Here is a 15,000-nt window from a genome sequence, read left to right as displayed (position 1 = left end):
GTGTGTGTGTGTGTGTGTGTGTGAGTGTGTGATTAACAACAGTGGAACCAGTCTAACCAGTTTAAAGGAATCCATGTCAACACTGGCGACGCCAATGTTCCACAAAAACGTTCGAAATAAATTCAATTTAAGCGGCCAATTGTAAATACAGGCTGTGAAAAAAACACAGAAAGTGTAAAGTTAGATGTTACCTCTGTTAGCTGTTAGCTCTGTTAGCTGTTACCTATGTTAGCTGTTACCTCCGTTAGCTGTTACCTCTGCTAGCTGTTACCTCGGTTAGCTGTTACCTCTGTTACCTGTTACCTCCGTTAGCTGTTACCTCCGTTAGCTGTTACCTCCGTTAGCTGTTACCTCCGTTAGCTGTTACCTCCGTTAGCTGTTAGCTCTGTTAGCTGTTACCTCTGTTAGCTGTTACCTCCGTTAGCTGTTACCTCCGTTAGCTGTTACCTCTGCTAGCTGTTACCTCGGTTAGCTGTTACCTCTGTTACCTGTTACCTCCGTTAGCTGTTACCTCCGTTAGCTGTTACCTCTGTTAGCTGTTACCTCTGCTAGCTGTTACCTCGGTTAGCTGTTACCTCTGTTAGCTGTTACCTCTGTTAGCTGTTACCTCCGTTAGCTGTTACCTCTGTTAGCTGTTAACTCTGTTAGCTGTTACCTCCGTTAGCTGTCAGCCTCCTTAGATGTCAACTTCCGTTAGCTATTACATCTGTTAGCTGTTAATTCTGTTAGCTTTTAGCTTCGTTAGCTGTTTATTCTGTTAGCTGTTAATTCTGTTAGCTGTTAGCTATGTTTGCTGATAGCTCCATTAACGTTTTTAAGATTACATCAACAAACATATTTACAACTCAAAGAAGCAAACAGTATTATATATTATATACAAAACAAAGCAGACACACTTTAAGGTTAAAGATTATCAATGAATCTGAGGTTATCCACTGAAAATAACCTCTCTGTTTGTCTGTCTTTCAGGCAGAGGAAGTGAAGAAGCTGATTGGCGACACGTCTACTTTCCACCAGAGTGGGCCTGTCGTGGCTGGGATGAAGTGCATGATGATCAGAGACCAGTACGAGGACCCCAGCAGCTACTGCCTGCAGCTGAAGAGCCGGAAGGACGCTGAAGGGAACACCTTCAACATCTGCGTGGGCAAGACTACTACAGGTGAGTCATCACCAAGCCCCCAGGAAGTGCACCGGACTCAGATGAAAATATTCGTGGTGGCCAAACGGCGGTACTACACTTCCTTTTGGTTGCCAGGCCCGGAAACACTTTTTCCCATTGACTTACATGGGGAAAGAGTGGTCTGTAAATCGTTGGATAATTTTTTTTGAACTAAATAAAGTACCCAGTATGAACACTTGTATAGCCCTTATTAAAAACATTCGTTCCTCAAGTTGTAAAAATGTGCTAATAACGTTATTCTGAGAGTTATTTCCCTCTGCATTATGAACGCGCATCTAACCCACGGGACCGCGCCGCCCGGCACGTTCATGTTACGTGTTCAGCACTACATGCGTTTATCTTTACCCATGGATGCACAATAAGAACGGACCCATATCGCCTTACTGCCAGCCCACGGAGCTGTAATAATGGATATATTGCACATGTTTGCTGTAATTCATCATTTGTAAAATATTATACTACATGGGCTGTATGATTAAATCTTGTACCGTAAATGTTGTATTAAATAAAGTTAATATTACCGACGTAGATTAACGTCCCTGTAGCTTCTTATTGCACTGTATATATATATACATATATATACATATATACATATATATACATATATACATATATACACATATATACATATATACAGTGCAATAATTCTTTCATGCTAAATGAAGCTCTGTTGCTTGGATATCACTAGATCCTGTTACAGCGTAATATAAAAGTACATAACGATTGATGTGTAAATTAGCATAATTACTAGCTAACCGCTAGCTGCTAACTGCCGCCTCGTTAATATCAAATCTATCATAACAAACATTACCATGCTGTCATGAACGTGCGGTGCTGTTATGTGTACGCAAATTGACGTGCTTGATGTGAATGAGCATTTTGGGGGGCATGGTTAAAGTTGCGCATGCGCTATGAGCGCACATACGGGTACTTCTCAGGCATGCCGGGTAATCTGTGACGTTTCGCTCTCTCAAAAGTTGGGCCATTTTATCATCATGCTCGAATGAGCAACTCTCATAGGAATGAATGAGGCCCCGCCTCCCACGCTGTATCCAGTTCTTATTATACATCCATGGTCATCACGCCCAACATTAGCCTCCTTTAGCTTAGCGGGGTGACGTGAAGTCATGTGACCGTGCTGTAGTTCCTTTATAGCCCAACATTAGCCTCCTTTAGCTTAGCGGGGTGACGTGAAGTCATGTGACCGTGCTGTAGTTCCGTTATAGCCCAACATTAGCCTCCTTTAGCTTAGCGGTGGTGACGTGAAGTCATGTGACCGTGCCGTAGTTCCTTTATAGCCCATCATTAGCCTCCTTTAGCTTAGCGGTGGGGACTTGAAGTCATGTGACCGTGCTGTAGTTCCTTTATAGCCCAACATTAGCCTCCTTTAGCTTAGCGGTGGTGACGTGAAGTCATGTGACCGTGCTGTTGTTCCTTTATAGCCCAACATTAGCCACCTTTAGCTTAGCGGTGGTGACGTGAAGTCATGTGACCGTGCTGTTGTTCCTTTATAGCCCAACATTAGCCTCCTTTAGCTTAGCGGTGGTGACGTGAAGTCATGTGACCGTGCTGTAGTTCCTTCATAGCCCAACATTAGCCACCTTTAGCTTAGCGGTGGTGACGTGAAGTCATGTGACCGTGCTGTAGTTCCTTTATAGCCCAACATTAGCCACCTTTAGCTTAGCGGTGGTGACGTGAAGTCATGTGACCGTGCTGTAGTTCCTTTATAGCCCAATATTAGCCTACTTTAGCTTAGCGGTGGTGACGTGAAGTCAGGTGACCATGCTGTAGTTCCTTCATAGCCCAACATTAGCCACCTTTAGCTTAGCGGTGGTGACGTGAAGTCATGTGACCGTGCTGTAGTTCCTTTATAGCCCAACATTAGCCTCCTTTAGCTTAGCGGTGGTGACGTGAAGTCATGTGACCGTGCTGTAGTTCCTTTATAGCCCATCATTAGCCTCCTTTAGCTTAGCGGTGGGGACTTGAAGTCATGTGACCGTGCTGTTGTTCCTTTATAGCCCAACATTAGCCTCCTTTAGCTTAGCGGTGGTGACGTGAAGTCATGTGACCGTGCTGTAGTTCCTTTATAGCCCAACATTAGCCTCCTTTAGCTTAGCGGTGGTGACGTGAAGTCATGTGACCGTGCTGTTGTTCCTTTATAGCCCAACATTAGCCACCTTTAGCTTAGCGGTGGTGACGTGAAGTCATGTGACCGTGCTGTAGTTCCTTTATAGCCCAACATTAGCCACCTTTAGCTTAGCGGTGGTGACGTGAAGTCATGTGACCGTGCTGTAGTTCCTTTATAGCCCAACATTAGCCACCTTTAGCTTAGCGGTGGTGACGTGAAGTCATGTGACCGTGCTGTAGTTCCTTTATAGCCCAACATTAGCCTCCTTTAGCTTAGCGGTGGTGAAGTCATGTGACCGTGCTGTAGTTCCTTTATAGCCCAACATTAGCCTCCTTTAGCTTAGCGGTGGTGAAGTCATGTGACCGTGCTGTTGTTCCTTTATAGCCCAACATTAGCCACCTTTAGCTTAGCGGTGGTGACGTGAAGTCATGTGACCGTGCTGTTGTTCCTTTATAGCCCAACATTAGCCTCCTTTAGCTTAGCGGTGGTGACGTGAAGTCATGTGACCGTCAGAGTTCCCGTTAGAATAGTTTTTTGCCGGTCAAAATGTCCGTTAAAGTTTAAATCTTCCGGACAAAATGAGAAAAGTTCCGGTCAAAGGTCTTCTTTGTTATTTATTGAGCTTTAAAACAAATTGATATGATTCGATATTAAACAAACTAATTATAGTAGATTAACTACATTATTCAAAAGTGTACAGTAACTTACAAAAACGCGGGAATAATAAATGGAGCGCTCTCTCCTTCTCCTGACAGCCCGTCAGTATCATGAAGCTCGCGGATCCAGTAATGAGTGACCCGACAGTAAAACTAAACATATCTATAACTAGTTTAGGTAGTTTGAGAGGTAATTAAAATAGCTACGTGTGATATTCTAACCTGAAGTGTGTTCCGCTCACCGCTGCAGGTGATCATGCAGAGCTGCGTGTCGACTCGTCAGCAGCAGCTGATCTCTCTCTCCCGTCAGATTAGACTTCACTCGCGTTTATGTCCATATCGATCAGATCGAGCTAGTTCTAGCTAATGATATGACTACCTGCTTATTAAAGGGCCCATGTCATGGCCATTTCCACTGATCATAATTACATTGTTGAGGTATACTAAAATAGATTTATACTGTGCAATTTTCCAAACTCACATTGGTTTCGCATACAGCATCTCTGTCAAGCATGTGTATTCAGCAGTATTCACTTTCTCCACTAAACGACTCGTTGGAGCTCTTGCCCCCCCCTCCCTGTGAGCCTAGTGTGCTCCGATTGGTCAGCTCGGCCACTCGTTCTGATTAGTCAACCACCAGAGAGGCTGCGCCCATGTCAGTGCTTTTCCCGGCTGCTCTCAGCGTAACATCAGTCTTATCATGGCGTCGGTACAGCGGTATATTTTATATACATATATATTTTTAACTGTTGTTATAGAAGAGTGTGACGGCCCCAGGGCCTTTGTCTTACGATGGGGTGGAGCTGAAGAAGCTAATCAGCACGATCACGGACACCTCCGGACACTACGGCCCCAGTCTCTCTCCAAAGCGGCTGCAGGAAGACTAACTCTGCGATCCTCTCAACCACCTATCTTTGCATTTACCACAATAAATGTGCCGTGGTTTTGTAAACTCGTGTATGTCTCCTTGTCTTTCCGTTGTGGCCTACGAGCCGCTCATAACAAAGAGTAAGTTATTTTTACCCGTTATAAACTACTACTGTTTGATGAGAAATCAAATCATGGTTTGCTATATATGAATTCAGGGAAGAAAGGATAGGCCTACTAAGTATTTCCATTAAACTTTATTTTTAGAAATGTACAAAATGAACATAAATATACATATATACACGGTATATCATCCATTCCTCCTCCTCTTGCCTGCGCACAGCCGGTGCGGTGCGGTGCCTTTTAGCACGAGGCCTCAGTAGTAGTAGAATCCCTTCCCCGTCATGGATTGTCCGCCAGGATCTGGCTGGACGAAATCAAATGCAAATCACAAAATATTAGAGAAACTTAGTTGTTTTAGATTCGTTAGTAGTAGTTGTGTAATGAACAGCTTGCCTGCTAATATGCTAACCTAGCTTTGTTTACCTTGGTAGCTAACACGATATGAACGTTAGCTTGGAGGAAAGGCAACTATAATGCAGTGTAATAAAACTACTATGAACAAAAGCTAGTGGTTCATATTAGGCTAGCAATAACGTGTTTATAATTGCAATCGTATACGGGTATTCTGCTACCATACAATGTAACTTGCATGAATACATTGTTTTGCGCTAGCATACAGCTAGCCTCGTTAGCTACATGCAGTATATGTACGGTCACAATGTACGGTAAACCGGAGTATACTGTATGAGTATTCCGTGTGTGTGACTGCAGACATTCTCCTGCCATGACAAACATGTAAGGCCATCTGCTGACATTGTAGTTGATATATTTAAACGCTAGCAACGTAGCATCACAAAAATGTTTTTCTGACCAAAACTAGCTCAAGCTCCGTGTGTTAGATCGCTACGCCAGCTATAATGTAATTACGTTTCGCGACTGACCGGCAAATCACCCGCAGTATACTGTCAATAGGTATTTTGTGTGTGAATGCAGACATTCTCCTGCTATGAGATACATGTATGCAAGGCCATCTGCTGATATTAGAGTTGATATATGGAAACTCTAGCAACTTAGTTAGCACAGTTAGCACTGTGTCAATGGCTTAGCAGTCCAACACAGTTTACACATTTAAACAGTCTTGTTTGATAAATACACAAATAACAATGCAAACTTACAGGTTGTATACCCAGATCTTCCCCTGCTCCAAACGGTCCAAACAAGCTGTGCATATCCGGCCTCAAACTGGGCAATGTTTTTGGAAGCTTTCGTCTGTGAAATGCCGGTTCATCGAACCTCTGGAGGAGGAACACGCCGCTGCTGGTGTGGCCATAGCTCTTCGGGATTGGTCCATTTCGTTCCGGGTACCGCATGACATCAGGCGGTACCCGGAAGAATCAAATGGGCAGTGACGTATCTCCAACGAGGCGTTTTGGGGAGGTATTTTCTGTGTTAGAGTTTTACTCGCTACAGGGTGTACTTTGAGGGTTTTGACTCTGCACACCGTTTACATGCATAAAAACCTTCATAACACACAAGGGGACGGGTAATAACCGGAAAAGCATGACATGGGAGCTTTAAAAGACACCTAAACAATAAGCGTCGCTATGCAACCGGGTGAGGCCACAAAGTATAGCGCAGCATTATGCATTAGTTTACATGCCCACCAGAACCCCGAGGCATTACCAACAGATCAACGCACAATCAACCCATACATCTCTTTCTCCACGTGTTAGACATTATTCTTGTCTGTCACATAAATGGCGCAACTGATGCGGTATTGCGCTAAGGGGAAATTATTTTGACCGGACATTTTGACCGGAGAGATTTAGATTTGCCGGTCTTCAGCATATTTTACCGGACTATGACCGGTAATTACCGGTCATAGTCCGGTAATTACCGGCTAACGGTGCTGTTGTTCCTTTATAGCCCAACATTAGCTTCTTACTTCAGAAATCATAAAGTGGTGTTAACATGTGGAGATTACCTTCTGAACTAAACGTGTTAACATCATAAACGTTTGTTTGTTTGTGCAATAATCCAAAAATCAAATGGAGGAATCCCATTGGACCAGAGAGCTGCTGCCTTCAGGCTCAACCACAGAAATACGACAGCTCTGTATGAGTGTGTTTCTGGTTGTATAAAGAGTGACCTGTCTCACCCACTTTTCTCTGTCTCTCCACAGCTGTAGTCATCGCTAAGGGAACGAAAGAAGCCAACGGAGGTCAGGTGACCGCCAAGGTTTACACCATCGTGAGTTACCTGCGGGGAGCCGGATATTGAGACCCCACCCCCCCCCACCCCCCAATGTGTCCACCCTGAGCTTTAGGTCTGTAGTATTTGAATTCTTCCATCAGGGATAAACAAAGTGTTCAGAGGTGTTTCCCACACGGCCTGTCAGCAGTGTTACCCCGTCACACAACTGTGACCCCGTCACACGACTGTGACCCCGTCACACAACTGTGACCCCGTCACACAACTGTGACCCCGTCACACAACTGTGACCATCTCAGACAACTGGAAAATATCTCATCAATAAAAATATGTTTATTTTAAAAACAAGCAGTCCGAGAGTTTCTGTCTGTGTGTGTGTGGTGTGGTGTGTGTGTGTGTGTGTGTGGTGTGTGTGTGTGTGGGTGTGTGTGTGTGTGTGTGTGTGTGTGTGTGTGTGTGTGTGTGTGTGTGTGTGTGTGTGTGTGTGTGTGTGTGTGTGTGTGTGTGTGTGTGTGTGTGTGTGTGTGTGTCCAAAGTACACTTTTGAGCTACTTGTACTTTACTTGAGTATTTCAGGTGTATATCCTGTATATGTTGTACTTGTACTCCACTACATGTATTTAATACCTTTATTTTAAAATGGACCAATCTGCACAATCACTACTTTACTATATTTTACTAAAGTACAAGATCTGAGTACTTCTGTGTGTGTGTGTGTGTGTGTGTGTGCGTGTGTGTGTGTGTGTGTGTGTTCTCTGTACATATAAACACAGTACATGCTGATAATATGCCGGTATAATGCAGTACTGTACTGCTAATCTATGCAGTATTTATATATCTATATTTGACACACATTCAAAAACTATAATACTAAAATACTTTTACATGGATGGTATACTACTACTACTCACTGCGTAGTATTTGCGTTCTCTGTGTATTTACTTTGACGTACGTACATGTCTTTTAACTGTCAGTGAATCAATAGAGAGGTGAAGTCCCTCCCCTTCCGGTTGAGCCCCATGGGACCTTATTTCGGAAAAATTATGTATTGAAGTCAATGGAGAGAGAAAGATTATCTTTCAATCCCGTTTGAATTGTGCCACGAATTACACATATGATGTTTGTCAATTTAAAAGATAATTTTGCAAGTCAAAAAAAATAAATGTGTGGTAAAACTGTGAAGTAACACATTTGTTTGTGTGAAACGCTCAATGAACTACATCTCTGGTCAACAACACACGTCACCAAGATGGCCGTCACTACTGTCTTGTCAACAAAACGATTGACTACCCTCACTATCACCACAATGAAACACGTGCTGAAGAAAGTCATGCAAAGCCTGCCTTCCTTTGATTCTCTCTGAACTGCCTGGTCGTTTTAATGTTTAATGTCAACCATTTGTGCAGATAGCATGAAGTAGAGAAGATCGCTAGCGTTAGCGTTAGCATTTCTCCCCCGGGCTTAAATTGTGTATTATAGAATGATCACACCGGTGACAGTACTATTCAAAGGGTTCACGAAATATGACTACTACTCTTACTGTTTAACATTTTGGGTTACTTAATGTTACTTCATGTTAAGGCTAATAAAAATGACACGGCTGTAATGCTAACTAACGTGCTAGCTACTAGCTAGGTAGCTAACTTGATCAAGCCACTCCTGGTCCTTTCATCAGACGGGAAGCGAAAGAACGAGCAAGACCCATTGCTGGTATGATAACAACCTGGTACTAAGCACACAGGCATCTTGTTAAAGTTATCTTATCTTAGCCAGCGCCATATAGATAGATTATATCTATATGGCGCTGATCTTAGCTATCTCTTAGTGGAGGAAAACAATTGTGACATCACTTACGCGACTCTGGGATTTGTAGTCTTTCTAGTTGCGTATTTTTCATAGTCTTATATTTCAACAGTTTTACGACAAACTGTGACTTTTTTTAATTGGAAATGATTTTTTAAATTGACAAACATCATATGTGTAATTCATGGCACAATTCAAACGGGATCCAAAGATACGTTTTCTCTCCCCATTGACTTCAATACATTATTTTTCCGAAATAAGGTCCCATGGGGCGGAAGTAGATGGGCGTGACTTCGCCACTCTATGAGCTTACTGTGTTTGTCATTGTCTGACTTTCTATTGGTCCAGAGCTGAAGTGGGCGGGGCTTAGACATATATCTGTGGTGTGATTGGTCCAAATGCTCCCATCTGTAGATATGTAATGATACTGTTTCTCACACATTGATTTAACTACATGTGGTCTCAGAAATACTTACTTTTTCTTAATAAAGATGTTTATGTTCGTCATAAAGATCCAGTTGAATTAAAAAACATTTCATCTGCAGTCGTGTTTTATATTTAGCTGCAGTTAAAGGCTACAAGGGCACCGGACTGCTAAAGGTGAGTGTAAAGGGTAAGAGTGTGTGTGTGTGTGTGTGGTGTGTGTGTGTGTGTGTGTGTGTGTGTGTGTGTGTGTGTGTGTGTGTGTGTGTGTGTGTGTGTGTGTGTGTGTTTGTGTGTGTGTGTGTGTGTGTGTGTGTGTGTGTCTCTCGGGTTAAGGCCTTTTGAATGAATGCTGAGCCGGTCTCACATTTCCCCTTCACATGAACTTTGACCTTCTGTCAGAGTTAGGGGCCGTCACTAAAGTGCAAACCACACAGAAGAACACAGTGTGTAGGATATTACATAAACAATGCTAAAACAAAGGCATGTACAAGAAACACAAATATAGACTAAAATGACAAAACAAAAGAAAACAAATCCTAAAATAAAAGAATATGAAATGTGTTCCAGAAACTTAAATATTCACGACAAGAAAAATACATTACAAATATGAAGAAATACTTTCACACATATGGACAGTTACTAAATATAACTGAACATTAAACAACAATGTGTTCCTAAAGAATGTGTACAATTTAAAACAAGAGGTTGGTTAGAAGTGAGTTATTAATGTGCAACGAGAACCTGGGTTAGGGTTAGGTGTGTGTGTGTGTGTGTGTGTGTGTGTGTGTGTGTGTGTGTGTGTGTGTGTGTGTGTGTGTGTGTGTGTGTGTGTGTGTGTGTGTGTGTGTGTGTGTGTGTGTGTGTGTGTGTGTGTGTGTGTGTGTGTGTGAGTGTGTGTGTCTTTCTGGAGGAACATGCAGACGCTCCCTGGAGGGGGAGGGGGGGGGGGGTACAGGAGGAGGTCTATAAAAGCCCTGCAGCTGACAGACAGACACTTTCCAGTCAGAGGACAGACAGTCAGTCAGACAGACAGACAGGCGGACGCTTCTCTCAACCAGGTCAGTGCACTCTTTGGTAAAAACCAGAAGCTTTTATTTTGAAAACCGTCTGTAGTTTGCAGAGTTTAGAGGACGTTTGTCGCTCTGCGTTAAACATGTGATTTTATTTTAGACGCGCCTTTGGCTTCCTCTTATCTCAGTGTCGCTCTTTATCTGAGACACAAAAACACTGAGAGGACTTCGACCTTCAGACGCTACGCAAGGTCAAATAACAACGAGACAGAGACAAAGTCCAGAGACAAAGTGGCATTGTAAACAATAGCTTTAGCATTAGCTGCTAGTACTAGTATCCATACCAGGAGTATTTAGCAGTACTCTAGTATCCGTACCAGGAGTATTTAGCAGTACTAGTATCCGTACCAGGAGTATTTAGCAGTACTAGTTTCCGTACCAGGAGTATTTAGCAGTACTCTAGTATCCGTACTAGGAGTATTTAGCAGTACTATTATCCGTACCAGGAGTATTTAGCAGTACTAGTATCCGTACCAGGAGTATTTAGCAATACTAGTATCCGTACCAGGACTATTTAGCAGTACTAGTTTCCGTACTAGGAGTATTTAGCAGTACTGTAGTATCCGTACCAGGAGTATTTAGCAGTACTAGTATCCGTACCAGGACTATTTAGCAGTACTAATATCCGTACCAGGACTATTTAGCAGTACTAGTTTCCGTACCAGGAGTATTTAGCAGTACTCTAGTATCCAGTACTAGTATCCGTACCAGGAGTATTTAGCAGTACTTGTATGTATACTAGAAGTATTTAGCAGTACTAGTATCCGTACCAGGAGAAATAACAATTACTAGTATCCGTATCAGAAGTATTTAGCAGTACTAGTATCGGTAACATGAGTATTAAGCAGTACTAGTATCCGTACCAGGAGTATTTAGCAGTACTAGTATCCGTACTAGTATTGGTACCAGGAGTATTTAGCAGTACTAGTATCCGTACCAGGAGTATTTAGCAGTAGGCCTACTAGTATCCGTACCAGGAAAAATAACGATTACTAGTATCTGTATCAGAAGTATTGAGTAGTAATAGTGTCAGTATAAGGGGTATTTAGCAGTATTTGTATCTGTACATAAGTATTTAGCAGTACTTGTATCAATATCCAAAGTATTTATCAGTACTACTAACAGTACCAGAAGTATTAGGCAGTACTTGTAACAGTATCAGAAGTATTTAGAAGCACTATTAACAGTACCAGGAGTATTAGGCAGTACTTGTAACAGTATCAGAAGTATTTAGAAGCACTAGTAACAGTACCAGGAGTATTAGCAGTACTTATTAGCAGTGAAAGCTAGTGGTGTGTGTAGGTGTGTTCTTGTTTCGGTGTATTGTGGGGTCTCACTTATTGTTTATGGACACAATGGCCCCGTAATGTAAATTATTACATTTAGGGGGAAGGTGTGTGTGTGTGTGTGTGTGTGTGTGTGTGTGTGTGTGTGTGTGTGTGTGTGTGTGTGTGTGTGTGTGTGTGTGTGTGTGTGTGTGTGTGTGTGTGTGTGTGTGTGTGTGTGTGTGTGTGTGTGTGTGTGTGTGTGTGTGTGTGTGGCCTTTATAAAGACATTACTGCACACACACTTTTGTTAGATCGAATTCTAGAACTTTACTTTGAAAAATCAGATTATTCCGACAATGTTTATGAGAAAATTGTTAATATGAATAAATGACCCTCTGTTGTTTGAGCTGCAGTGTGCCCCCCCCCCCCCCCCATTAGTGACCTCACTGCAGCTCAAACGCCTGTTTCAAACTATGTACTTCATTCAAATGGTTAATATTGTACTATTACATAATGTATCAGGATAATATGTGCTCCATCAGACGTGCCTCACTTATCAGAGAGCTCATATCATCTCACAGCCACACATACCTCTTTAAATGTCACTGTGTGTGTGTGTGTGTGTGTGTGTGTGTGTGTGTGTGTGTGTGTGTGTGTGTGTGTGTGTGTGTGTGTGTGTGTGTGTGTGTGTGTGTGTGTGTGTGTGTGTGTGTGTGTGTGTGTGTGTGTGTGTGTGTGTGTGTGTGTGTGTGTGTGTGTGTGTGTGTGTAACTCTATAACAGGGAGGGAGTCATGACCTCTGCTGAAAGGTCCGGCAGAAGGTCAAACACACACTGACAGTCTTAATAATAACTCAGAGGATGATCGGGGGATCTCTCTCTCATTAAAGCACATCTTATATATCAGACTGGAGGAAAGACACATCCAGGAGGTCACTCTCTTTTAGTCCCTACATTTCTCCTAAAGTCACCAAATGTTAGCGTTAGCCTCATTAGCATATTCAAACATATAATATATATATATATAAACAGCTGTGTTAATGTCAGTAAAAGTGTGGGGGTTTCCTGGTGATGTCTGTTAGGTAGATATCCACTTCCCCCCTCTTTTTCTCCCCACAATGGTCTCTCCCTCTCTCCTATTGGTGCTCTGTGATTGGCTGAGAGAGAGATATGGGCGAAGCTTAATAGGGTTCAGAGTCCTGCTGCTGCTAGCATGGAGTCAGAATGGCTTTACACAGGATCTCTGCAGCAGGTCACACACACACACACACACACACACGCACGCACGCACGCACGCACGCACGCACACACACACACACACACACACACACACACACACACACACACACACACACACACACACACACACACACACACACACACACACACACACACACACACACACACACACACACACACACACACACACACACACTTATAATAATATAGCAGTTTGACCTTAGAGTTATTATTGGTTGAATTTCTTCTTTTTACTCAAGGTCACCCATTTATTTTACCCGTCTGTCTCTCACCTGTGTGTCTCTCACCTGTGTGTGTCTCACCTGTGTGTCTCTCACCTGTCTCTCTCTCACCTGTCTCTCTCTCAGTCAGGATGTCTATCACTAAGATTCACGCCCGTGAGATCCTGGACTCCAGGGGAAACCCCACAGTGGAGGTAGACCTGTACACTGCCAAGGGTGAGCACACACACACACACTGACACACACACACACACACACACACACACACACACACTGACACACACACACACACACACACACACACACACACACACACACACACACACACACACACACACACACACACACTGACACACACACACACACACTGACACACACACACATACACACACTGACACACACACACACACACACACTGACACACACACACACACACACACACTGACACACACACACACACTGACACACACACACACTGACACACACACACACTGACACACACACTGACACACACACACACACACACACACACACACACACACACACACACACCTGCTTGTTTTTAAAAACTGATTTATTTCACCTGTCTGTCTCTCTCTCGTCTGTCTCTCTCTCGTCTGTCTCTCTCTCGTCTGTCTCTCTCTCACCTGTCTCTCTCTCACCTGTCTCTCTCTCACCTGTCTCTCTCTCACCTGTCTCCTCTCTCACCTGTGTGTCTCTCACCTGTCTGTCTCTCACCGGTCTGTCTCTCTCTCGTCTGTCTCTCTCTCACCTGTCTCTCTCTCACCTGTCTCTCTCTCACCTGTCTCTCTCTCACCTGTCTCTCTCTCACCTGTCTGTCTCTCACCTGTCTGTCTCTCACCTGTCTCTCACCTGTCTGTCTCTCACCTGTCTGTCTCTCACCTGTCTCTCTCTCACCTGTCTGTCTCTCACCTGTCTGTCTCTCACCTGTCTGTCTCTCACCTGTCTCTCTCTCTCGCCTGTCTCTCTCTCACCTGTCTCTCTCTCGTCTGTGTGTCTCTCACCTGTCTCTCTCTCACCTGTCTCTCTCTCGCCTGTCTGTCTCTCACCTGTCTCTCTCTCACCTGTCTGTCTCTCACCTGTCTCTCTCTCTCGCCTGTCTGTCTCTCACCTGTCTCTCTCTCACCTGTCTGTCTCTCACCTGTCTGTCTCTCACCTGTCTCTCTCTCACCTGTCTGTCTCTCACCTGTCTCTCACCTGTCTCTCACCTGTCTCTCACCTGTCTCTCACCTCTCTCTCACCTGTCTCTCACCTGTCTGTCTCTCACCTGTCTGTCTCTCACCTGTCTGTCTCTCACCTGTCTGTCTCTCACCTGTCTCTCTCTCACCTGTCTCTCTCTCACCTGTCTGTCTCTCACCTGTCTGTCTCTCACCTGTCTGTCTCTCACCTGTCTCTCTCACCTGTCTGTCTCTCACCTGTCTGTCTCTCACCTGTCTGTCTCTCACCTGTCTGTCTCTCACCTGTCTGTCTCTCACCTGTCTCTCCTCTCTCACATGTCTCTCTCTCACCTGTCTGTCTCTCACCTGCTCTCTCACCTGTCCTTCTCTCACCTGTCTGTCCTCTCACCTGTCTGTCTCTCACCTGTCTGCTCTCTCACCTGTCTCTCTCTCACATGTCTCTCTCTCACATGTCTCTCTCTCACCTGTCTCTCTCTCACCTGTCTGTCTCTCACCTGTCTGTCTCTCACCTGTCTCTCCTCTCACCTGTCCCTTCTCTCACCTGTCTGTCCTCTCACCTGTCTGTCTCTCACCTGTCTCCTCACCTGTCTGTCCTCTCACCTGTCTGTCTCTCACCTGTCTGTCTCTCACCTGTCTCTCTCTCACCTGT

At 44.0% G+C, this 15,000-nt stretch overlaps 2 protein-coding genes across 3 annotated transcripts in view; both read left to right on the top strand.

Annotated features, from left to right (window-relative positions):
• The window catches only part of LOC117479514 (profilin-1-like), a 10,017-nt gene extending 2,561 nt beyond the window's left edge, over positions 1-7,456 (top strand). The window contains exons 3-4 of the mRNA XM_034126528.1: positions 970-1,159; positions 7,077-7,456. Coding sequence (XP_033982419.1) covers positions 970-1,159; positions 7,077-7,174 — 288 coding nt within the window. The 3' untranslated portion in view covers positions 7,175-7,456. The remainder of the gene's footprint in view (positions 1-969; positions 1,160-7,076) is intronic.
• Positions 7,457-10,322: 2,866 nt separating this feature from the next.
• LOC117479507 (beta-enolase) overlaps positions 10,323-15,000 on the top strand; it is a gene marked incomplete at its 3' end in the record, with an annotated part of 13,449 nt that continues 8,771 nt past the window's right edge. Inside the window, 2 exon segments of one of the 2 annotated variants that reach the window (XM_034126505.1) lie at positions 10,323-10,392; positions 13,279-13,368. In XM_034126505.1, the coding sequence (XP_033982396.1) occupies positions 13,284-13,368 (85 nt within the window). 2 annotated transcript variants of the gene reach the window in all.

The sequence above is a fragment of the Trematomus bernacchii genome, unplaced genomic scaffold (genome assembly GCF_902827165.1).
Source record: "Trematomus bernacchii unplaced genomic scaffold, fTreBer1.1, whole genome shotgun sequence".
Taxonomy (NCBI): Eukaryota; Metazoa; Chordata; class Actinopteri; order Perciformes; family Nototheniidae; genus Trematomus; species Trematomus bernacchii.
The sequence above is the reverse complement of the archived record's forward strand: the minus strand, read 5'-3'. Positions and strand labels throughout refer to the sequence as shown.